The 26,492-nt window shown below is 35.5% G+C and overlaps 2 protein-coding genes across 2 annotated transcripts; both read right to left on the bottom strand.

The window, feature by feature from the left end:
• Nucleotides 1–2,138: 2,138 nt before the first annotated feature.
• On the bottom strand, nt 2,139–3,397 carry LOC114272491 (L10-interacting MYB domain-containing protein-like). The gene is made up of 2 exons (XM_028214215.2): nt 3,143–3,397; nt 2,139–3,010 (listed from the first exon to the last, which is right to left on the bottom strand). Exons 1-2 carry the CDS (start codon nt 3,272–3,274, stop codon nt 2,381–2,383), a joined length of 762 nt encoding a protein of 253 aa, XP_028070016.2. The 5' UTR covers nt 3,275–3,397; the 3' UTR covers nt 2,139–2,380.
• A 16,473-nt stretch (nt 3,398–19,870) lies between these two features.
• LOC145807199 (uncharacterized) lies at nt 19,871–20,733 on the bottom strand. Its single transcript, XM_082905142.1, has 2 exons — nt 20,362–20,733; nt 19,871–20,254 (listed from the first exon to the last, which is right to left on the bottom strand). Exons 1-2 carry the CDS (start codon nt 20,731–20,733, stop codon nt 19,871–19,873), a joined length of 756 nt encoding a protein of 251 aa, XP_082761268.1.
• Between the last annotated feature and the right edge of the window lie 5,759 nt (nt 20,734–26,492).

Genomic DNA, 26,492 nt, shown 5'->3' with positions numbered 1-26,492 from the left:
CAGTCACTTTTGTCGTGACATGGCTTAAATAGCCCAGCTTTGGCTTCCCAAACGGTGCCTTAATATATTTATGTGTTTCATTTATTTGTAAGTTACGTCGCACATGACAATTTGTGTATTAGTTTTCTTTTTCATTTGTTTTTATTTGTTTCACATTTTTTTGTTTTTCCAAAAGCAAAATTCGTATGGATTGTTGTTTTTTAAAGTTAGGCACGTCAGCAACTGGAAGGGGTTACATTCCCGTGACAACTCATACATATTGTACATGATAATATATTTGAATACAGTCTGTTCCATGTGTGTCATTACGTGACAACCATACGAAAATTATTTCGACTACTATATATTTCCTAACATTCCGTTATTACGCATGTAACATAATTTGTCACGTATGTGAAGGCGGACCAATGCCATATGGGGGTCCTCATCTCCAACCATTAAACCATCCTCGTCATGTTCAACTTCTAGTATGGCATTTACTATTGTCATAGCCTCTTCCTCGTCACAGATTGGCTGAACAGTTGTTGGGTTACCTGTGTTTCGCCATATATAATTATGTAATGCCATTGACGCACCTACTAACTAAACTTGCACATTTGCAAAGTTATATCGAGGCATGTCTCGAATAAACCCCCATCGATTTTTCCAGGCACCGAAAGTGCGTTCCACCACACTGCGTAAGGACGAGTGCACTTTGTTAAATAATTCCCTTGGCGTGTTTGCCATCGCGTTCCGTGCAATATGCCGGAATTCTTGTTGGTGGTAACGGTGGCCTTTGAATGGTGCTAAGTAACCAATCCGGTTTGCATAGCCTGAATCGACAAGAAAATATTTGCCTGCAGACATGACGACAATGTATGACACCAAAACAAACATTCTGCGTCATTTTCATATAACGCTTTGTCAAGAAAAAAGTATTTTGTTAATATATTTTATAACATGACCATGTGTTACCTTCGTCAGGATGTGGGAAGGGGACATTGTCATTTGTTAGTATCTCGTTGAATATGCGACTATCATGCATACTTCCTTCCCATCCGCAAGAAATGAATATGAAACACATGTCAAAATCGACAGCGGCCATTATATTTTGCGTGTGACAGTATTTCCTACCGAAATATGTTGCCGCATCTGGCCCCGTAACCCATGCACTGACATGTGTTCCGTTTATTGCGCCAATGCAGTCCTGCAAACATGGATAAATTGTTCTGTTGCGTAAATTGGTAACAAGTGTTTCGTTTTTGCCAAGCGTCACGTGCAGTTCATAACAAAAACAAAATATATTTTCTTGATTTATATGTCAATCAGGTATTTCCGTCTAGAAGTACCTTGAACGGTAGGTATTTCCGTCTAGACCGCACGTATGGATGTGTGCGATGCTGACTGTATGTGGGCCGGCAATGAACAACAGTGAACTCTTTCATGGAAGTTAATACCTTATGCACGTGCCTCGACACAGTCTCCCCGGAATGTTGGAACCGTTCTTGGATTTCCCGATTTTGCTTCCCTTTCAACACATGCATAAACATCGCAACGCTTTCTTCAACAGCTAAGCCATGTGGACGTTGCGGGACTTGTAACCCAAAATCATTTACTAATGTCTCACACAATGCGGCAAAAACTTCCTTCGGCATGCAAACATTTTCCTCAAATCGACCCATATGCCTCGCATATAGTTCGCATATCCATGCATTCCCGGTTAGTATGGAAGTGCGACACGGCGTTTTATTCATGTGTTTCTCGTACCATTCTGTCGCCCACTAGCATGCTTGTACAAATGTGCAATTCTGTTCTTGTTGCACCTGGTCCGCCATTTGATTAAGCATTTCTGTTATGTCATCATGGTTGCTTGCATCCCAGGGATTCATCGCGTCTTCGTTCATGCGAAACCTACAAAAGTGGCAGCCTTTCATTCAGTTGGCAAGTGAATCATTGACTTAAATTATATTGAAGTTTGCAATTAAAAAATTCCGAGAATGTTTTTAATCAAAGCAATGCCATCACAAATGTCATGGTGGTAACAACCACAAAAGTAGCCAGCAAACTACACTAATAACAAATGAACTTGAGACATATAGGCATTCAAAAGCGTGCAAGTAAAACGTAATTCCCTGGCTTAAACGTAGGCACACAAAATATTAAAACACCAACATCCCATTCATTTCCCAAAAACGAAGCACAACCATGCTTCCGGTTCGTCCACCCATACACTTACCTAAAACTTGTTGCTGCCCGTAGCTAGCAAGAAAAAAAAAAACAACATAATGAAAACATTCACACAGCACCATCCTGTTTTAGTATATTGCCAACAATACCATAAGTCAACATTTTAGAAAGGAAGACAAGGACATGCATTCTAAACACTCGTAACACCGCTACATCACATCCGGCGACCCCCAAACAAGTTTGCAAAAGGCGCCGACGCAGTACACTGGAGCTGCTTCTGTGTAAGCCATCCAATGATGTGGTCGTCATCAGGCTGGCACATCATGATCTCCCGGTAATCGGCGTTATCCATAAGTGTCGAGGCGAAGTGGAATAACGGCGTACCAATCATGGATGGAATACTGCTCAGTTTATGCATGCACTCGGAGATACTGTACAGCGATTCGTTGCCTATGAGGTGCCTAACCGTGACCTGCTGATTCTTCGAACGAACCACATCTGTCATTCTGTTCATGCTTTCCGCAATAACGGACGCACCACTTGTTGCCTTCTTCGACTTTGAAACACTTGTTGATGGCGTCTTTCTCCTTTTTGGCTTTTCAATCGGAACATGCTCGAGTGAAGAATCAGAATCCACGTCATGTACTCCTGCGGGTATCGGATCTGCAAATGGCTGCGCTCCCAAACTACGCACTGAATCAGATGAGGCCTCATCAGCTTCAGGGAGGATCTCTCCCGGGGTCCAATGGTGCTTCCCAGTAGCTAATGCCCCCATGAAAACCGTCTCCATCAAGTCACGGTGTTCCAAAGTTTTTTTCCTGAACTTCGCACACACCTTGTTGATCTGCAGAAATGTAGATGTATAACAGAGGCAGACGTTATATTTCATATAAATAAATTGTATTGCAGTTAAATGAAGAACTAAAAAATGTACTTGTAAATGACAGATATGAAACTTGTTTGTACATGTACTTACTGATTCCATCTTGTCCCACCACTCGTCAGGTGCCTGAAACAAACCGGTGTCATAGTCAAAGCCTATCCCGGACACTCCCTTACTTGAATCCATCAACTTTGTCCACGCCTGCCACTCTTTTTTCAAGCTCATGTACTTATTCTTCAACTGTTTTAGTCCATGTTTTTTTCCTGTTTTTTTCTCAAATTTCCTTGACAACGACTTGTACCCTGCCTGGCTGAGGACTAAGAATGGGCGATTTCCTTTACTAATCTCATTTGCGATCAACTGGAGGAAAACTCGGACTGAGTTACTGTCCCATGAGGCCTTTGTGGCTTAACTGATTTTGTGTCTCTTCAAGGTTGCTTGGCTTGTCACTGACAATGCCTTTGCTTTTCGAGTGGTTACGCGGCGAAGTATGTGTGGAAGCCATTACTAATGTACAGTTACAAAAGATTACCATCACAAATTTGGTTGTTACATACACACGCATAAGCCATGACACATTATTAACAACAAACAGACATATATGATGCTAAAGTTAAATTTGCATATACCCATTGAAAATTACTAACGTACGTAAACAGGTTCCATGGAAGTTAGTAGTGGAAAAAAATACGGTAGTTAGTATTACGGCTCCCATATGCGACAACATACTACCAACAGACTGCGAACGTACTAACTACATACTAACAACATACTGACAACATACTAACGTCTTCGTACATAGTAACAACATACTGACAACATACTAACGTCTTCGTACATAGTAACAACATACTGACAACATACTGACGTCTTTGTACATACCCCCAAACATGGTAATGGTGCTTACATACGGCACAACAAAATGACAACCACAATGCAGAGCACATACACAATGGTCTTAAGGACACTCAAGGATTGTTGAATGTCTATGACATCAGCCCGCAATTGCATGGCAATTTCATCTCTGGGAGACGCATAGCCTTGGTTCTCTCGCCTTGGTTCTTCACACCAACCAATCCAACTGACACAGGGCTGATGAGTGGAAATTATGTAACTATTAGTTTCAATGGTTGGTAATGTTCATACAGTTATGATCGGTAAAGATTGGGTCACTCACCACAGGGCGGGGACAGACAAAGTAGGGACGCCCTGGATTTTTGGTGGACCTGGAAATCTTAACAATACAGGGGCCATGTCCACAGGCACACATTCGTCGTGGCCATGTACTGGAAGTTGCAGTAGAGGTGAACGACGCCATGGTACGCTTTAAATTGCAATTAAATTTACATGAATCAACATGAATACATACAAAGACTAACGCAAGTTTATATTTTATTCCATGAACTAACTACGTTGTTTGTAAAAGTATTGTGCATCATGAATTTAGGTATATTGGTAATATATTTTGAAATTTATTTTTTATTAGATTTGTGAATATATTGTTAATATATTTTCTAATAATTTATTAAATTAATATATGTTTACTACAAATTTTACTGACATATGTTGAACATATTTTTGAAGAAATTTTGTTTAAGATAATTGTACAATGTTTTTTATGCAATTAATATATTGTTCAGAAATGAGAATTGAGCAATTCGTATTGAGTAAAAAATATATTGAAATTAATAAATCTATTGTGTAATATATTTGAAATATATTTTATATGATACTTTAAATATATTGTAAATATATTTTTAATATCTTTGTAATATATTTCTTAGTAAACCATATTTTTGTAATGTATTAGAATATATAATTTTAATATATTCTGGATAAAATTTGTTGTTAACATATATGGATAATATATCTACCTTCCTTCCCAAATTTAGTTTGAAATATTATTTTTATGTAATTAATATGTTGTGCACAAATGAGAATTGAGCAATTCGTATTGAGTGAAAAATATATTGAAATTAATAAATCTATTGTGTAATATATTTAAAATACATTTCATATGATACTTTAAAAATATTTTTGAATATATTTGTACTATATTGTTTAATAATTAAATGTTGTCATATATGTTTAATGCAATTTGCACGCCTTTTACTTTTGAAATCAAAAATTGTCATATATATGTTAATATATTTTTAATATCTTTGTAATATATTTCTTAGTAAACCATATTTTGTAATATATTTGTAATATAATTTTAATATATTTTGGATAAAATTTGTTGTTAATATATATGGATAATATATCTACCTTCCTTCCCAAATTTAGTTTGAAATATTTTTTTATGTAATTAATATATTGTGCAGAAATGAGAATTGAGCAATTCGTATTGAGTAAAAAAAAAAAAAATTGAAATTAATAAATCTATTTTGTAATATATTTTAAATATATTTTATATGATTGTTACAAAATATTTTTGAATATAGTACTATTTTGTAATATATTTTATATATATTTTATATGAAATTTTAAAAATATTTGTGAATATATTTGTACACTGTTTTTTAATAATTAAATTTTGTCATATATGTTTAATAATATAGTTTTTCATAATTAAATTGTGTCATATATGTGTACCTAAATTTTGACACTCTTTCCTTTTGCAATCTAAATTTGTAATATATATTTCAGATATATTTTAAATAGATTGCTTAATAAACCCAGTTTTTCTATTTATATTTGTAATATAATTTTAATATATTTTGGATAAAATTTGTTGTTAATATATATGGATAATATATCTACCTTCCTTCCCAAATTTAGTTTGAAATATTTTTTTATGTAATTAATATATTGCGCAGAAATGAGAATTGAGCAATTCGTATTGAGTAAAAAAAAATTTGAAATTAATAAATCTATTTTGTAATATATTTTATATGATTGTTACAAAATATTTTTGCATATAGTACTATTTTGTAATATATTTTATATATATTTTATATGAAATTTTAAAAATATTTGTGAATATATTTGTACACTGTTTTTTAATAATTAAATTTTGTCATATATGTTTAATAATATAGTTTTTCATAATTAAATTGTGTCATATATGTGTACCTAAATTTTGACACTCTTTCCTTTTGCAATCTAAATTTGTAATATATATTTCAGATATATTTCAGATATATTTTAAATATATTGCTTAATAAACCCAATTTTTGTAATATATTTGTACTATAAGTTTTATATATTTTGTAATTTGTTGTTAATATATATGTAATTCATATGTAACCATACAAATGGGAATTGAGCATTTCCATTAGCAACAATTCAGAGTATAAACAAAAAAAAAAAATAAAACAAATCTGGCCCAACTTTGTGATAACCGAACAGAACCGAGTTATAGAAGACCTAGTAATTGAGCATTTTGTAAACAAGATCTGATAAGAACATATTTGCAAATCAGAACAGATATTAACAACGGTTTGTGATCAACAGATCTGATAAGATGTGGTTTTCCTTCAGTGTTAACAACGGTTTGTGATCAACAGATCTGCTGTTCATAACTAAGAACAGATATTTGAATAAGAACATATATATTTTATATACATATATACGTATATATATACACATATATATATATATATATGTATGTATACAAATCAGCCCCAAATTTGTGATAACCGAACAGAGTTTGAACATAAGAACAGATCCGCAACCCAAATTTGTCACAGAGACAGATCGGTGCCCCAAATGTGTGTAATGTAAGCTTAATCAACCCAATCACGACCGGAAATGAACAGATCGGTCATGAACCGATGCCGTTATCAACCCATACTACACAGATCGGAAGAAGAAAAACATCAATCAATAGGCTATAAAGCATTACCTGAATCAGATCGGTTTGAGTTTGAGAGGCTTGGTACGTGTTCGCCGCCGCCGATGGGTACTTCGGTGGCGATTATCTCTGCGGGGGGCCCTGGTCAGCTGTCCTCCGATACCTCAGTGGTTCTTCTCTTCGTCTTTCTCCAAAGGGGGTGTGAATGGCAATGAGGCGTTGATGAATACAGATTGATGAATGAAGAGGGTCTTCGGGGCATTTGAGTCAATTTACAGGAGTAAGGGTTTTTGGATACCCGTGAATGGCATTTTGTCGGGACGTGGCTGAAAAAGCCAATTTTGTCGCGACGTGGCTATTTCAGCTCGGCTTCTCCTTCCCAAACACCACCTTAAGCTAATCATTCATACAAAAATTTAAGTAAATTGAATATTGGTACTCACTTGATTAAATTAAATTTGTAAATATGTAATGTATAATTTTGATAATAGATTCTCATTTTTTCTCAAAAAAATAAAAATAATAAAAGAGGAATTTACATACAAGTCATAATTTATGGACTTATATTCCATTAAATCTTAATTAAGATTTTTTAGACTTTCAAGACTCATTAAAGTTTTAATAGTCGAAATTGCCTTTCAAATAGCGATTGTTCACCTTCAAATAGTGATTGTTTATCATTTATAATTATCTATAAAGGATCATAATGATTTGACATTTATTTTAATTTTCAAAATTTTAAAACATCAAGTTTCAAATTGAAAAATCTATAATAATAAAAAATTATGTGCAAAAAAAAAAAAAAACTTTTTTGAAAAAATTTAATTAATTTTTTGTGCAAAACAAAAAATTTTGTATCTATAAAAGAGCATGATGATATGTGCAAAATTGGAAAAAAAAATTAAAAAGAAAAAAAAACTAATAATAATCCCAGTTTTAAAATTAGAAAAAAACTAATAATATTCTCAGTTTTATTGGATAGTTAAATGAAACTAATAAGTAAAAGGGCAAAAACGTTTAATCTCATGCTCTCTTTTTTTATCAGTTAGCAAAACAATTATCTGGAACATTATTATGCAAAATTGATAATGTTCTTAGTTTTAAAAATTGAGAAAACTGATAATATTTTCAATTTTACTAAATAGAATTTATTGGTTCAAAAAATCTTAGATATGATCTAAACTACCATTACATTTTTAAATCGAATTTTTACGTAAATAACTCATAATAAAACAATCTTTGAAATAATAACTTTCATTTTAAATAATGTACCTGCTTGGTAATCATTTCGTTTTCAGTTTTCGATTTATATTTACAAAAATTTAAAAACTTTCATAAAAACTTATTTGATGATTTTTTTGGTTTATAAATGGTTGTCTCAGTTTATAAATTTGAGGGAAAAACATAAACTCAAAAAAATAAGATTACGTTAGTTTTTAAACAGAAATTTTAAAATTTGACTAACAATTTTTTTTTCAATTAATTTTTTTTCAAATAATATTTTTTTCAACTATTTGTTTTCAAATAATTTTTTTCAAATAATTTTTTTTCAATTAATTTTTTTTAATTATTATTTTTTTTCAATTATAATGTGTATAATCTCATTGTCATAAATAATAAAAATAAATATAAATATTTTAAACCTAAACAAATATATTTTTTAGTTTATGTTTTTAAAATTTTTGAAATATTTTGTTTAAAACAAACGCGTTTGTAGTTTATATTTTTCTAAAAATAAATAAAAACTAATTCATAAAATTTTTGTAAACATAAACCAAAAACGTAAACCAAACACTACCTAAGTATATATCTTTTTTTGTAGAGAGTATATGTCTATTTATAATTTTTGACGAACGTAGGTACTTAAATTAATAGAGTTAGTTGTTTGGTTAAAATTTTCGTACTTTATTTGGAAGTTATTGGTTTGATTTTTTTCACTTATGTGAAATTTTTATTTTTCATATATTTGTTGAGATTTTTTTTTTTTGGGTAATAATTATGGGTTGTATGTAATATTCATTATTATGATTATAATTTATTTTATAATAGTATCACATATGAATAAATAAATAAAAGGTAAATTACAAATACACCCCCTGAAGTTTATTTAAATTATAAATTATTCAATGTGATTCTAAAAATTACATTATGCCTTTTAAGATTTCTAATTTCATAACAAATAGGTCCTTTTATTAATAAATTATCAAGTTAATTAATAGTTTTTAATAATATTAAAATTTTATTTCAATTAATAATTTAAATAATTTTATTATTGTATACGTAAACAGTTAGAAATTTCACTTTTCAATTAATTCTGTTAAATAAAAAATTTTGACAAAAAAATATTTATAATTTTTTAAATCACAAGAAACAATTTATATTTTAAACAAATCTTAAAAGATGTATTTATAATTTACCATAAACTTTTTAATTAAAATACTAATTTCTACTACCAATTGAAAATCACATGTCAGAACTTCAATGCCATGTTTTACATCAGTAGAGATATGCGTACAAATGCAGCTGTGTGGTATAAAATTTAGTGACCGTAACTACTTGATTTAGAATCTTTTTCCTTTTTGTTGTTTTGACAATTATTTCATTCCCTGTAACTGAAAAACAACAGTGTAGGAAGCTGATTCATTAAATTTAGAGAAAAAAGCCAATTCTTTCTACTATTTAAGACTTTTTTTTGAACAAGCTATTTGAGGCTTTGATTTCCCTATCACCAAACACGCCCTCCACTTTTCAGTAGTGAGAAGAACTTTAAATGGCCTCTGTACCTTTGAAAGTCATCATGATATTAGTACAGTACTCTCTCTCAAGTCTAAATCCCTTCGAGGGCATGGGGTGCCCCTCCCCTCCGCCAATAACCCAGTTGTTATTGTGTCTTTAGCGCAACAGTAATTATTATGTCTCAATTTATGATTTATTATGAGCGTGTTTTTATTATTTGAACGGTTCATTTGATAGGATTCGTTGAGAATTTTATACTTACTAAAAATTATATTCATCAGATATCAATAATTATATGTTCGGATTACATATTTTTTATACTATTCTCCAAAGAAAAACTTATTATTTGTTTTTTTATAATAAATATAATTCGATCATATAGTTACTGATATCCAATTAATATGATTTTTGTAAGCATGAAGTATCAACGAACCCTACAACATGAACTGTTCGAATCATAAAAATAAGCCCATAATAAATCTCAAATTGAGGCACAAAAGTCACCCCTCATCCCTTGGAGAATGGTTTTAAAAGGAAATTGGGGCAAATTAATAACATTAGCATATGGAAGTGTTTGGGAAGGTGCATGGTAGGTACTTATATAAGTTCTCATAAATATACATAATATATATAAATTGCTTTACAAATCGGGTAAATTTTTACAAATTAACGTTAATTATGATTTCTCAAATTTTTATGAGTTAACTTACATATATTTGTGAAAATTTATGCAATTTTATGAGTTAACTTACGTATATTTAGGAGAACTTACGCAAGTGCATATGGTATGCATTTGCACACTTAAGAATTGCTCTAATATTAAAATAAAGCCCATTTTTTTACTTTTTTTGTTTTTTTGAAATTTAAAAAAAATAAAAAAATAGGATAGTAATTGTTTTTATTTTGTGAAAATTAAAATATTTTCAAAATTTTAACATTTTGAGAAAATAATACAAAATTCATTTGAGAGTTACCTCTACCATTTTTCCATAATTCTAATAATCTTAATCTATCTATCTATCTATACTATATATATAACCAAATGTAATTATTTTGTCAAAAACCTCCAAACATTTATTCCTAAATTCTCATAATTTTAAAACTCTGTCTTTTCGACGTGGCAACCTTCTTTGATTGCCTTTCATGTTTTCTATTTTTCTTCATTTTCTATATGTTTAATTAATTAAAATTAAAATTAATTTCATTGCTTTTGGATAAAGATTTGAATTTCAAAATTCCCCCATATAGATAAACATATGAAAACTGAAAATTAATTTTATAGTCTACAAATAAAGATAAAATTAAACAGTTAATTTAAAAAAAATTAATTTCATAACTTATAGATAATTTAAAATTTCTTCCCATAAATAAACATATAAAAGTTGATAAATAACTTATAAAAATCAATTTCATGGCCTACAAATAAAGATAAAGATTAAATAATTGATTTTAAAAAAAAACAAAATTACTCATTTTTCCCCTTCATTTTGTACTTTAATTAATTTCATTATAGATAAACATATAAAAATTCATAAATAATTTATGAAAATTTATTTCATGACCTATAGATAAAGATAAAAATTAAAAAAAATTATTTAAAAATTTTAATTTCATGACTTATAGATAAATAAACATATTAAAATTGATAAATAATTTATAAAAATTAATTTCGTGGCCTACAGATAAAGATAAAGATTAAATAATTGATTTAAAAAAAATTAAAATAATAAAATTCAGATAAAGATATGATTTGTTAATCTATATATCTATCAAAAACATATATATATTTAAATCTTTATTTTAATTTACTCATATTTTTTTCCTCCTTCTATCACATATTATCTTCTTCTTTTTTTATTTTAAATTTTTATCTTATGAAATGCCCTTATCTATAACTTCATATCTCTTATTAAATTCTTAACCTTCTCTTGATAATTTTTATTATTCATTATTATCTACCAAGTGATAAAGATTTTAAAAATAAAAAAAAAATTCTTGGCTCTAAATGAGAAAAATATTAATAATGAAATTGGTTGGCTCTGAATAAGAAGAATATTAATAACCGTCGAAATAGTTGATAACTGTCGAAGTGACCTCCATGATTATGGTACATGACTCCAAGCACGTTGCCTCCACTAAGCCGGTTCTTGCAGTTGGTCTTCCCCCCTGAATTCGAATTTATCTTTAAGAAGCATTTAGCCACGTCTCCTTACTTCTTTCGATTGCTCCAGTACTTCGCAGACCGATTGTCATTGATATGATTTGCCATGTGTCCTCTGATAATGGGAGACCTTTACTAATTCCACAAGTTACCCCTGATGGACCACGTGTCAAGTTGTGATTGGCTGATACAAAACATATGGCCAACATTATCTCTCGAACTAATATAACCAGTACTTTGTGATATTAGTGGCTTGATGCACTACTGCCCACGTTCCAGGACATGCATGGTAATTAATTGTTCTGGAAGTATAACCGTCTTTACGCAATGTTTAAAACACTGAACTTCCTCTTGTGCTTGAACCTTACTTCCACAAACCTTTTCCTTGATGGCCAATCAAACCTTTTCCTTCATCGATCAAGCATACAAAGAGGTTTTGGACAACGATGGCCAACCTCGAAGAACTCTCATGCATTTATTAGCCATATTTACCCTCCTCCATTTATATAAGTTATGGAGGCTTTTACAAAATATGCACCTTTAGAACAAACACTTGCTCAAATGGATCTCGAAGGCTCTTCATCTACTCCAAAGATCTTTACATGGGATGAGGCTGCCTCCTCTTCTACAAAAACTACTAGTTGGAATGCTTGGCCAAAACCAACCCAACCTCAGACAAGGAAGCGAATTCACCATAAACTTGTTGAATTCGATGACTCTACTTCAGTTCCCCCTTATTCTCGTAGCTTCGTGGTATATCCCTATGTACCATTTGACAGCCTCCGCTGCCTCGAAGACAATTTTCTTTCGACATGGTATACCTCCACCTTGTCGACCAAAATAGTGTGGAAGACCCATCACCCAATCGAGGCTCTGGGACTGAGCCCCTCACACTTGGCCAAGAAAGCAAAACTCTACTCTTCTGACTAGCTAGAGTGTGTGAATGAGCCCCAATTTCCACCTTTCTTTTGAGGGGACCCAACTATTCCTCCATTTCCTCCTAATCCTAACTAGATTGAGGAATTGAGGCTCACCCTCTTTGAGGACCAACACTTCGCCCCCTATTAGGCCCTAGCTCCCCCTACTGCCTACCAGCAGTACAAAGCCTAAACTTTGATCGCTGTCTTCTTCCACATATCCTCTGAAGTGCTTTGAGATGACACCCCTCACAAGAACCTCCTATGGGCTTGTGATATCGTCTCTTGAAGCTATATCCTCAATCCACTGGCCTAGACAAAACTCCATACGTTTCTGGACCAACTCTCTCTTTTGCTCAACTGGCATAGAATGCCTTGTCCACCAACGAATCTTTGGATGAGATTTCTGCCACTCCTATTCAAACCCAATACGATGTAGAGAATCTCCTTGAAGAATATGAAGACTTCAAGAACAATGACCCAACATACAGGGAGGATACCAGCATGGATGAGGTGGATAAGGTGGAGAAGACACTTAAGCAAACAGAATTTGAAATGAGCAACAAATTTTCCACCAAATAAGGGCACGCTAGTTAGAGAAGCCCCATTTAGATGGGATAGAGGAAAGGTTAGAAAAGGAACATGTATTTATTGAATTTTGCTAGACTAAGTTCCATGACTTTGTAACCTTTTCTATTCCTTACTTTACGAAATTGAGAATATAGCCAAATAGGCCGCCCTAATGTAAATGTTTATGTTAATAAAATATGGGTTTCTTTGTTCCAATTGCATGGTTTTATGGTTTTATATTTGCTTAATATGTATGCCTTTAATTTCAAGACTCACATTTAACAAATACTAGCTTCGAAGTAACCCATTCCTTTGGAAACCAAATCAAGCATTTTGAAGCACACTTTTTCTCTTCTAAAGATAGAAGAATCCACTTCGAAGGAAATTTTCTTGGCTAGAAAGTCCAAAAATGTATCTCCAAGACCTTCGAAATGTTAAATGGATCTTGAATTCCACATGGGTCAAAAAAAACCCGAACAACTTAGAACTACTTAACCCATCAAACTAAATGGGCAACTTGGACAAGAAGGTCAAGAAGCCCTAATTTTCATGCTCTTATTCAGTTTTCCATTTCTAACTCTTGCTCCCATTGTTACTCACTTCTACTTATTTTCACTCTCACTTCAGTTCTCACTTCATCTCTCACTCTTCCTTCACTTATTCTCAATTGTCTCACTTTTCTTTCAGTCCCTTACCAATGGCTACTTCTTCTTCCATGAATCTACCAGTTGTTGAACGTTTACATCCCTCAGTGGCTTTGAAGAGATGTATAAATGACGAAATAGCCAAGTACGGAACACTAGAGGGTCAAAGTGCAATGGATGGAAGGATCTTCATTCCTCGCCACCATATACAAGAGGAATATGTTCTTGGCCCTATTTTTAAGAAGACTTCTGCTACACTTCCTTCCTTGTACCTACGTTTGGAGGATCACTACCTCCTTTACGAAGGAAAGCTCAACTGGGGAGGGGGGGTTGGAAAGCCACTCAACCTCATCGATGTTGGCCAACATTGAAGACAAAATGGGGAGGAATGATATGACAAAGTCATGGAGGCTAAAGAACAAGACCTAGAAGACCTCTGCATCTTCGACGCCTTCTGACTTTCCATGGTCATAATTCCTGAGGACCCTTATCTTATACTTGTTGCTTTTCGTTTTTGGAATTTTACTTTTAACTTTTTTTAATTCTAGCGTGGAATGATGGCCCCTACCGTTCTTGATATGTGCCATCTTTTAAGGCTCTTACCTATCCTTTTGGTCCTGATTACCTAGACCTTAAAGTCTCCTTGTCTGTTTATTTTTTGAATTCTTCCTATAGCGACTTTGTAGCAGCTAAGAACAAAAGGGAAGGTCCTATGACCGACCGAGAGTTTTTTTCTTTTATCTTTTATTAGCTTTACAAATTTCTTTTTTGTACCTCCTCTCAGAGGATAATGCTTGAATTTGTCCCCCTTGCCAAGGCTCTAGCTCCGAAGAAGAAGATAGCCCTGGCCCCTTACGGTCTAGGCCATGTATATAAGGTTTGCTATAAATTTTATGAGAGGCCTATAGAGCCTAATCAAGGAGGTCCAGTTTGGGTACTTCAACTCTGGCTTTTTTCCTACTTTACTGACTTTCATTCCCATTGCGTAAAATTCTTGGTGCAAAAGCCCACCACTTATGAGGAAAAGTATGCCAGAATCTCATCATACCCTTTTAGTTTTGCCGACTATTGTTCTTACTTCCATCAACTTCCAATATTCATTCGCCCTTCCTTCTTTTATCCCTTTGAGGCTAATATCAGGCCAGCATGGTTGAAAGCCCTTTTGACGGATACCACCTCCTCTAGGCCTATTCATAAAGAAATGTGCGCCTCAATTTTGGTTCCAATGGATCTCCTTATTGGCACTCTAAACCTCAGAGCCTACAAATGCATTTCTAAGGTATACTAACCCTCCCGATTTGCAAGGTAGTTTGGGCTTACTTAGGAGATCCCTGTCCCTCTCTGCAGCCTCTCCAATTCTGACCTTAAGACTAGAAATTTGAAAGTGCCAAAATCCAGGTTGGATGAGGCCATAATCAAAGTTGTACATGATTTCTCCAACTTTGAATTCGTGCCTTTCACCAATCACAATGGGGTCATGAAAAGATTCCAAGATTGTTGGACAACCAATATGGAGGTGCATCTTGCCACTCCCACTTTGGACTTACTGAAGGAGTTGAATGTGCCATCCCAAGGTGGGAAAACCACAACCAAGGAGGCTGGCATCACTATAGCTTCCACCCTTGCTACCTCAACCCCTACTGCTTTAAACCCCTAACCTAGAGTTACTAGGGCTTCTCTTAAGAAATGTATAGGCTTTGTCGCTTCTTTTGTCTTTCATTTCTCCTCTTATGTACTGTTCTTTTACTCAGTGTCTCTTTTACTAGTATAAGAGCTTCATAGGAGTCTTTACCTCAGAGAGCACAAACCCTGGAAACACTGAAGGGCAAACAAAAGGAATTAAAGAAAAGAAAGGCCCAACTCAAGCTTGAGCTTGTGGAAGAGGCACCTGACGTTCCTTTAGAGGCATAGGAGGAAGAAAAAGAAGAATCTCTTCTGAAAATAAGGAAGAGGCCAGGCTCTCTTACTGCCAAACTCATTATGGATTTTGCTCATGAAGCAGCTGCTAAGGCAGTAGAAAGAGAGCAGGCTAAAGAGGTGATAATCTTCCAAAGGTCAGAGAAGAAAAGACAGTAAAAGATCTCGAAGGAAAAGGCTGTTATTGCTGAGGCAACACAAATGGAGGCTGCAAGGAAAAGTAGACATGCTAAACATCATACCCTTCGTAGTTCTCCAATTATCATTACTACAACTGCTGGTGCTGGTTATTATTTTCAGCATTCTATAATGCCATATGTTTTTCAAATCTTTTGTGCTAATATTGCCTTAACACTTCTTTTGTTTCAAAATGCAGCAGCAACTAGCCTACCTCTCTCTTCTTCAATACCATCCCCTTCTTCCTTAACTAGAACTAAAAGGCCACTTTTGAGCCCCTTTGAGCTAAAAGAAGCCTTAAATGGAAAAGGACAAGTAGAGCCTAACCTGCCAATGAGTGTAAAGCCCTTGCAAGCCATGTTTCCAATCCCTGCCTCTACACTCCCCATAGCTTCTTTCTTGATTCCTTCGAGGCTTGATATGCCAATCATCATATCTTCCCTAACTCCTAGTCTTGCTAAACTGCATAGTTTGCCCTTGGTGTCCATTGCCTCACCCTTGCATACTTCCTTATCCTCCAAATTCTTGGCTATATTTTTACCTTCTGAGGGTACATCTATTGCTACTCCTACTTCAGTGGCAGCTGGAACTTCTAGGGGTGGCACTGGTGGTACACCAATTCTTCCTCTACTACCCAGCTCTAGACCTTCTTCCCTAGACTTGCTAGTAGCCAGGACAATGGATGTTGTTGAGGAATCCTCCTCTCTTTCTCATATACCAATGCTTCCAGCCCTCCCTTCCACAAGTGACCCTTCTGTAATGCCACCTTTTGAAGAGGAGATGGACATCTTCGAAGCTCAACTAGCAAGATTGTTTGACATATCTACACCAACCCTATAAACTAGTAGTGAGACTGAGCCAGTATTCTTGGCTGAGTCTTTATTAGAGATAATCAAAAGCTCATCTACTGTTGAGACCATCCCTCTTCCCCAAGTAGACATAGGCACTTGTTTGGAGCTACTGAGAACCTTCTCAAGGATTCTATTTGAAGCTTTGTAGAAGCAATCATTAAGAATGGATTCCTCAAATGTTGTCAAGTACTCAATCAATCCAATGTTACCTTTAGAAGCCATTTAACCTAGGCATCAACAACCATTGACTTCTATGTCAATATCTGCCAAATGGCTACAATTTTTAGAGAAGGAACTATTAAAAGATAAGGAGATTGCCTCCCACATTCACTTTGAAGTGTCAGCATTGAAGGGGCAACACTTCCCTACTTCTCAACTTTAAGCTCAACTCTTGCATAAGAAGGCAGAATTGGAGAAGAAGTTAGTAGTAGTCAACCTGGCTTTGGAGCACAATGTAGAGAGGCTACATATTACTCATCAGGGGCTATCTACTCGCAGGCAGGAAATGAACACAATTATATAAGTGTTCCCATCACTTAAGAGTACAGAGCTTATTGTAAGTGAACAATTGAAACATTGTAATGAATTTTATGGCACAATATACTTAAATTTTCATAAAATGAAATATTATTATTTACACAAGTCTTTATTGTTTCTTCTTGATGTTTTTATATAATGTCTCTAAACTCCTTGTGTCTCCCTCACAGTTGGGTAATAAGGTTTCAAATACCTGTCATTAATTTTCTTGGAATGCACATATCCATTTAGATTTTTCAAATGGTAAGCTTCTCTAGGCAAGACTTTATGGACTTGGTATGGTCCCTCCTAATTAGGTGACCATTAGCTAAACTTGTGGCTTTTAATTTCTATTGGAAGTATTGTTTTCCACACCAAATCTCCTTCATCAAAGCTAATGTGTTGGACCCTTTTATTATAGCTTTTGTCTGCCTTTCTCTTTTGTACAAAGATATTATTTAGTGTCAAAATTCTAATTTCATCCACATCTTCTAACTCTAAATGCATGCGTTGATGATATTGATTAGTACTTAGATGATCTTGGCATTTGACCCTTAAGGACTTTATATTGTTCTCCACAAGCAATACTGCATGGTGCCCATATACCAAGGCATAAAGGGTAAGTCATGTGCTTGATCTCTGGGAAGTTCTATAAGCTCATAATACATCTCATAATAAGTTGTGCCAATCTCTAGGATTATCTTCCACAACCCTCTATATTCCCTTCTTCAAGGATTTGCTAGATGATTCTGCTTGATCATTTGCTTGTGTATAATAAGGGGGTGAAATTAACAAGACTAATTCCAAATTCTGCTAGGAAAGCTTTTACTAGCTTTCCATCAAATACATTTCCATTGTCCATAGATATGGTCTATGGAATACCAAACCTATAGATTAATTCCTTGATGAAGTCAGTTACCTAAATCTGATCTACAGTCTTATAAGGCTAAACCTCAACTAGGAATGGCAACGGGTCGGGGATCACACTCCCCATCCCCGATCGCCGAAGGCAAAAAAATCCCTACCCCCACCCCCGATCCCCAACGGGGACGCCATCACCCCCCCCCCCCCGCCTCCACCCTCTAATAGGGATCGGGTTTCCCCGACCCCGAAAGATCCCCGACCTATTTGTCTGTTTGTTTGTTTGTTTTTCTTTTTTTTTTTTAACACAAAAAATAAAATTAAACAAATAATGATAAATATGTTTCATCATCATCAACAACAATAATCATCAACAACTTAAAAAAAAATTAAAAAAAAAATGAAATTGTTCATTACACACACACACACACACACACATATATATATATATATGTGTGTGTGTGTGTGTGTGTGTGTGTGTGTGTGTCTATCATCATTATCAACAACAACTTAAAAGAAGAAGAAGAAGAAGAAGAAAAAGAAGAAGAAGAAAAAGAAGAAGAAAAGATCTGAAACTGAAATTGTTCATCACACACACACACACACAAGTACACACACATGTATCTATTATCATCATCAACAACAATCATTAACAACTTAAAACTAAAAAAATCTGAAATTGTTCATTACACACACACATAGATATATGTATCTATCATCATCATCATCAACAACTTAAAAACCAAAAAAAAAAAAAAAAAGAGATCTGAAACTGAAATTGTTCATCACACACACACACACACACGCACACACACATATATATGTATCTATCATCATCATCAACAATCATCATCACACATATATAGATATGAGTTGTTCTCACAGATCAATTGGCACACTTGTTGGCTCAAGCCGTATGCCGTCATCTGGGTGGTCAAACATCGGAGCTGCGGCGGAGGCTAGACAGAAGCGGTGTTGCGACAGACGAGGGAGTGATGTCAGCGGATCTGTTCAGATCTGTTCTAGATGATGATGATGATGAGATGTGAGACACTGAGAGAGATAAATCTAAGTGAAGGAGAGAGAGAGATGAAAGACGCGGTAGATAGAAAGGGGTAAAATATAAAGAGGCTTGGTTTATATATATATATATATATAGAGAGAGAGAGAGGGGTAAAATAGTAATTTCACTTCAGGCACAAACGGGGACGAGGATGGGGCTGGAGACGGAGACGGAGACGGGGACGGGGATGGGGACGGGACAGGACGGGTACAGGGTTGGAACACTTATCCCTATCCCCGGGCCGAAACTAATCGGGGATTGATTTTTGAATATCATCCCTGCCCCATTGGGGTATTTTTCAGGGAAAAACTGCTCAAATCTGGGTTGGGGGTCGAGTCCCCGTCGGGCCGGGTTCCAATTGTCATCCCTAACCTCAACCCACTTAGTAAAGTAGTCTATGGTCACTAGAATAAAACAATGTTTCTTCAAAGAAGGTGGGTAAATTTTCTCTATCATGTCTATTGCCCATTCTCTAAATGGCCAAGGCTTCACCCCTGCGTGTAGATCAGTTATTGGAACATGCCTTATCATACCGTGCTTCTGACATGCTTGGAAACCTTTTGCATATTCTATGCAATCCTTAAGGATAGTTGGCCAGTAATAAGAATGCCTTCAAAGTAACCATCTCATCTTAACACCAGGCTGGTGAGCACCATAAATGCCTTCATGCACCTCAGCCATAGTAGTTAATGCTTCCTTTGGTCCTAGGCACTCCAATAGAAGACCATATGCCCCTCTTTTATAAAGAGCATTCCCATACACTATGAACTGCATTGATTGTAGTTTAAGCTTTCTACTCTCTTTCGAAGAAGGGCCAATCAAATACTGAATGATTGGATGTCTCCAATCCTGTTTTTCCAAGTCATTTTGATTAGCTTCTACCAATATACCTTGTTTTGCTAAAGGCGGTATCAGTTTATGGTATGTTGCTTGGCTCATGTCTATTTGAGTATAATCCCTTTTGAAATTCAAAGCTTTATGGGCCACATCATTGGCCTTGTGATTCATGAATCTTGAGATGTAAAACAAATGTATAGCAGCAACATAGTATGACAATATGCTTGCACTTGACATTTAAAGACCCCTTTTACTTAATTAGTTACCAATTGGAAATCTCTAAATATGTCAACTACATGAGCTTGTAAACCAATAAGTATCTTAAGTCCCATAACTAAGGCTTCGTACTCTACTTGATTATTGGAACATGAGGTCTTATCAATTCTGAAACCATGTGTGGTTTCTGCCCTTTGTGGCGATTTAATCACAAAACCAATTCCAACTAGACCATTAGCCTTTGATCCATCAAACAACATCTGCCATGGCTTCAAATTCACTGTGTCAAGTTCCATTATTTCTTGACTTTCTATTTGACATAGATGATCAGCTAAGAAGTTGGCCAATTCCCAACCTTTTACTGCCTTTTGGGAGACATATTCCAAATGAAATTCTAACAAAGCTAAAATCCATTTGCCCATTTTTCCTCTTAATATAGGTCTAGATAACATATACTTAACCAAATATGTGGTTATAATTACGAATATCACAGTAAACAAAAGATAATATCTTAATTTTATTGCTACAAAGTACAAGGCTAGATACAGCTTTTCTACAGCTAAGTATTTACATTCACAAGAGTTTAAAAACCTACTAAGGTAATAGTTTTCTTGCTCATTGCCTTTTTCATTGTCTTGAGCCAGAAAAACTCCTAATGATTCTTCAGTGGCAGCAATGTATAACTTCATAGGCTTTTATTCCTTCGAAAGCAATTTGATGCTCTGTTGTCCACATAAATTCTTCTTCATTTTTTAACTTCAACAGATAAGAAAAAACTTTAGTTTTCCCAGCAGTGTTAGAAATAAATGTTCGCAAAAAATTAACCTAACTAAGGAATTTTTGCAATTCTTTCTTACTTGATGGGGGTTTGGCCTCAATGATGGCTTTGGCTTTGTTATGATCAATCTGTATTCCCTTCATGTACACTATATACCCCAAGAAGTTTCTAGGTGATACATCAAAAGCACATTTAAGTTGATTGAGCTTTAACTTGAATTTCCTCATTCTTTAGAAAGTTGTTATGGACCAGATGCTCTTCATTAGATTGAGATTTTACAATAATATCATCAGTGTAACACTCTAAATACCCTCCAATGAGATCATGGAAGATGGTGTTCATTGCCTTTTGATATGTTGCCCCAACATTCTTCAACCTAAATAGTAGCTTAACCCATTCAAAGGTCCCAATGTTCCCAGGACACTTGAAAGCTGTCTTGTGAACATCCTCCTCAACTATGCCTATCTGGTTGTAGCCAGAGTGTCAATCCATCATAGACAAGATCCTGTGTCCTACTGAACTTTCTACCAGCAAATCAACTACAGGCATGGGGTACTCATCCTTTGGAGTTGCCAAATTCAAATTTTTGAAATCAATATATACCCTCAATTTGCCATTTTTTTTTATCACAAGCATGGTATTGGACAGTCACCTAACATACCTGGTTGTGTTTGATAAAGCCTGTTTTGAGGAGCCTAGCAATCTCCTCTTTCACCTTCTAAACCTCCTCAAGACTCATTCGTCAACGTTTCTGCTTGTATGGCTTAAAGTTTGGGTTGACTAGAAGTCTATGGTCCACCAATGACCTGTCCAATCCAGGTAGATCATTATAAGCAAAACAATCCTTATATTGTTTCAGGATAGCCAATAACTGGTCCCTAGCAATGGGATCTAACCAAGCGCTAATATAGGTAGGTTGTTGTACTGAAGTTTCTCCTAGATTGACTTCTTCCAAAGGATCTCGCATCGGAGTGCTTACCAATGCTTCCCATTCAGCTTTTTCTAGTTTCGAAGCAACTTTTTCACTCTGATCTATCACAACCCTTCCTGGTTTAGTATCTTTACCTTCTTCTTCATAGATAAAATCCATCCATAAAGCTTATTCTTCTTGGACTTTAGTTTCAATGTCCAACGCACAATACTTACTTAGAGCCAATGATTTAGCTTATTGTTGCTCATGTTTGCAGCCAATTGTCATGGCTTTCCTTTCTTCTTCTTGGACTTTCTGGACTATTGCCTCAATGTCCAATGTGAAGAACTTGACTAAAGCCAATGGTCTGGCTTCTTGATCCTCTTGCCTACAACCAGGCATTGTTGGTATCCTTGATGAAGTAGTCGTATTCATCATCAGCACTTTCTTGTACCAAATGTTTCAAGTGTGCCACTTCCCCATCAGCCGCTACTTCGGCTGTTTCATCAGGCTTTCTCAGCATGCTTAGTGGAACCACTCCTTCGGTATACAACTTTGCTTCTGCAAAATCTGCACATGCAATGAAGGGCTGTGGGTCTGCATTTATTTCCTTTGTTTTCCCATTGCTTGAGGCTATTATCATTTTTTGATGTGAAGAGAAGGGCACACACTTGTTGGTGTGGATCCAATCTCTACCAAGCAAGGCATTGTATTTGGCATTATTGTCTATGACAAAAAAGGCAGTCATACAATCCCTTGTTCTCACACTCAGATTAATGGGTAGTATGCCTTGAGCCATCTGCTTGTCCCTGGCAAAACTAGCAATGGTCGTACTCGTTGGGATCAATCTGGGGTTTCCCCTGCCCAATTTCCTCAAAGATAAATGAGGAAGCAAGTTTACTGTTGCCTCATTATCCACTAATACCCTGTTCATCTCTATGCCATCGAAGTATGCCTTAATGTACAAGGGTATAACATGTTGAGTCATTGTCAATGTGGGATATTCAAAGGGCTATGATAGGGTAACTATGCTTACCTCTTTATTTTCTTCATCAGTCTCCATGGGCATGGCTATTTCAGACTCATCTTGGACTATGCAGATTTGCGAATCCTCACTATAGACTTCTATAGGATCATCCACCTGACCCTCTTGATTTCCTTCTTTAGCTTGAAACTCATGTGGCAGCACGTAGACCATATTGATTGGCATTAGAAAGAATGAGCCAAACTATACTACTGGTTGTATCTACTCCCCTTTTGTGTTGCTTTGACCTGATGCCCAGGATGTATCTTCCATACTGCATTCTGGAACCTTTAAGTTAGTAGGCTCTTTAGTAGCATTATGTTGTTGGTTTGTCTTGAATACAGATTCTGTTTGTTCAGCCATGAAGGCTTCAAACATTTCTTCTTCAGCCAATATGTTTTCTTGGCCTGGCTCAATTCTTTCATCAGTCTCATTAACGTCATCACTTTCCATTAAGGCCTTTTCGAGGTCTGCCAAACTCGATTTCTCTTTGGCTTTTAGTTCAGCATGGACCTTAGCCAATTTCTCTCTACTGGCACTTCTATTGATCTTGGGATTAGGCTTTGAACTCTCTTATTCTCCCATTTGACCTCTTGATTATGCCAAAGAGATGCCCTCACCGGCTCCTTTCAGATCCTTCTGGTATTGAGTGAACCTTCGTTGGATCTTCCTCCTCTGAGATCTAGAGATCACGAGAGCCATGTCTGGTTCCTTTGTCTTTGGGTTTTTGAGTAAGACCCAATTATTTGGAGTCACCAAAAGAGGCTTGATCATTCTATCGTTGCCTACAAAGGCCTTCTCCTGGGTTGATATCATTTTAGGTTTGTTTCGCATGATAAACCAATCTAGTACTCCTGGTACCCATGAACCTACTGTGCTATTCGTTGGGCTTACTGTTTTTATCTTAAAAGGCCAATCGTTGGCCTTGGTTCCCTGCCTCAACCAATTTCATTTTTACTTACAGGCTTGTTGACCATTCGATAGTAGTTTGGTGGACTAGTTTCATACAGAGGTCTCTCACCGCTTGACAGATTCCTGGTATCTGGTGGCCTAACCAAGGATGGCTGCTTGCTAGGACCACTTTGGTATGCCCTCTTGTTGTAGGTATTGACTAGCCTACGATCTTTCTGCATGTCTTTGTAGTACTGCTTTCTATCAACTGGAAGCTCTTTCAGCCATTTGTAACTCAGTCTACACCTGGGACACATTTACTGCATAACAGCTACTTCAAGCGAGTCATCATCTAAAGTTTCTTTGCTGGAATCATCCTCTTGGCCCACGAAGCTTTGCCCACTTGCTGGTGAACCCTCTGTGTTCTTTTTAAAGGCAATTTGGCTGGTAGCATGCATCTGCATGTTGACTTCATCCAATTCCTTCAAGGAGAGGCTCTTCTCCATTTTTTGGGCAAGGAAGTCTGGTACGCCAACATTGGCTGCCACTTCTCTAATCTCCAGAAATGGATTAATATTAATCTCCATTTCATTTTCTACTTTGGCTGGAAATTTCAATCTTCCTTTCCGAATTTTGTCTTGAATCTTGTCTCAAAAAATAATATAGTTTTTAGTTGAGTGAGACCAAGAGTTATGCCATTTACAGTACATTTGCCTTTAATTTCTTCTAAAGTTGGGATCTTAACTCCCTTAGGCAATTTTAGAAAATGTGCTGTTAGCAAATGATCAAATATGTCATCTGCTTTTGATATATCAAAAAAATATTTCCTATGAAGGTCTTTCTTTCTAAACTATTGATCAATGGTAGTATCTTTCTGAATTAATGCTTCGCAGATCATAGGCTCTTTTCTTATGATCTTCACTATATCAATTTCAAAATTAAGGTCCCTATAATAGGTCCTATAGGATGCATTACTTTGATCTTGTTCTTCCTCAAGTAGAGTTTCCTTTCTGGTGACCTTATACGTTAATTCTACTAGATCTCGAAACTCTATAGAGTCAAACTTCTTTTGAAGCTTAAACTCTACCCCATTTTGAGCTAACCTCACAAATTTAGGTCCAGGTAATATGACCCTACATTTGTTTTGTGGTCTTTTGAATTTGGCAATGAATTGAGCAGCCTTCTCATCAGGCTTTTGGCTTAACCTTGCCAAGTCTGCCATAGATACTTCAGGCTTTGTTTGAAAAAACTGTGCATGAAACACTTCTTCCATTTGTTGTGAAGTTTGAATAGAACCTGGTGTAAGGTTTGTGTCATACAAAGGTTGCCCCAGATAAAGAGTTTGGAAAGAGTCTCAATTTCATGTAATCATTGTCGGTAAATTCACCACATTGGCCTGTAAATCTTGTAATGTGTTCGACAGTTGATTGGTTTCCATTCCTATAAAAAATGGCAAAATCTGGTATCTTATATCCCCTTGGGTATTCATGTAACCTATTTATCCATTCTGGATAAGGTTTTCTATAGATAGGGGTCTGGACCCCCCAGGCCATAAGTCCACAAATTTCCCTGACAATGTCAACGATTTGGTCCCTAGGAACAACATTTTGTGCTGGTTGGGCCATTATTAGAAGAGTGAACACAAGATTTGGAGGAACTCATTGTGCTTGAGGCCCTCTTGGTCCGTATAAAAGCATATTTGGGACTAGTTGTCCCCGAGGGATGGGTTGTCCCTGTCGTGCTGGTTGATGTTGTGGGTATGGCTGCCCTCTTGGAGCAAGCATTTGTCCCACAAAAGGTGCTGCGAAGAGAACTGCGGGAGGGGCAACATGTGTTGTTTCTCTTCCAACTGCAAGAATTTCTTCCAACCCTCCATATGTAAGTTCGAACACAGGATTAGTGAATACTCTAGTACCAGGTATTGGTTCAAACATAGAATTTGAAAACATCTATGTGCCATTTCCTTGTGTTAGACCTGCTTCACCAATGTGCATGGTTTCGCTAGTGGGCAAAGGCATATTTTGATTCACTAGCAGTCTAGAAGGGGCTTTGTCCCATGATTGAGGCACTGATGATGGTCTATCATGAATTTGATTATTAGCTTGACTGCTAGTTTACCCATTATTTTGTCCATTACTTTGCATAGGTTGTTTATCTTGAGCCAATCTCTGCTGAAATAAGTTTATGTTCTCTTTAGCCTATCTTACGACAGATGGTTGACACAAGCTAATTCGATCCAAAAAGGAGCCCATCTTTCCATTGTATACATTAATTGCTGTCTCATAACATAAACCAATCCTCCTCATGGATTCATTGGTTGGGTAGATAGAACAATTGAAGGTCTACTTTCATGGCTTTATCCAACATTTTGGACGTGCGTTGCATATCTTGAAGTGCTGGTCTTTTCGACCACTTGTGTAGGATCACTTAAAGCAGGCACATCCATAGGACATGATACTACATTATCCTTTGGGTTATGTGCTTCTAAATCTCCTTCTACACTTTCTTTAAGGCGTTCATTTTCTTTTTATCTCCTATGTCTAGCCATTATAATGTATCCCACTAGGCGTGCAAAAAA

This window comes from Camellia sinensis, chromosome 14 (assembly GCF_055761805.1).
Source record: "Camellia sinensis isolate YWXY chromosome 14, ASM5576180v1, whole genome shotgun sequence".
NCBI classification, from domain to species: domain Eukaryota; kingdom Viridiplantae; phylum Streptophyta; class Magnoliopsida; order Ericales; family Theaceae; genus Camellia; species Camellia sinensis.
Note: the sequence above shows the minus strand (reverse complement) of the source record. Positions and strands in the feature narration are given on the sequence as shown.

Excerpts from the sequence above, each read along its gene's own strand:
- LOC114272491 (XM_028214215.2), bottom strand. The coding sequence starts at position 3,274 with ATGAGCTTGAAAAAAGAGTGGCAGGCGTGGACAAAGTTGATGGATTCA. Across the intron at positions 3,011-3,142 it reads GGTGGGACAAGATGGAATCA|ATCAACAAGGTGTGTGCGAA; the intron begins GTAAGTACATGT and ends ACATTTCTGCAG.
- LOC145807199 (XM_082905142.1), bottom strand. The coding sequence starts at position 20,733 with ATGGGCAAATGGATTTTAGCTTTGTTAGAATTTCATTTGGAATATGTC. Across the intron at positions 20,255-20,361 it reads TATTTAGAGATTTCCAATTG|GCCAATGATGTGGCCCATAA; the intron begins GTAACTAATTAA and ends ATGAATCACAAG.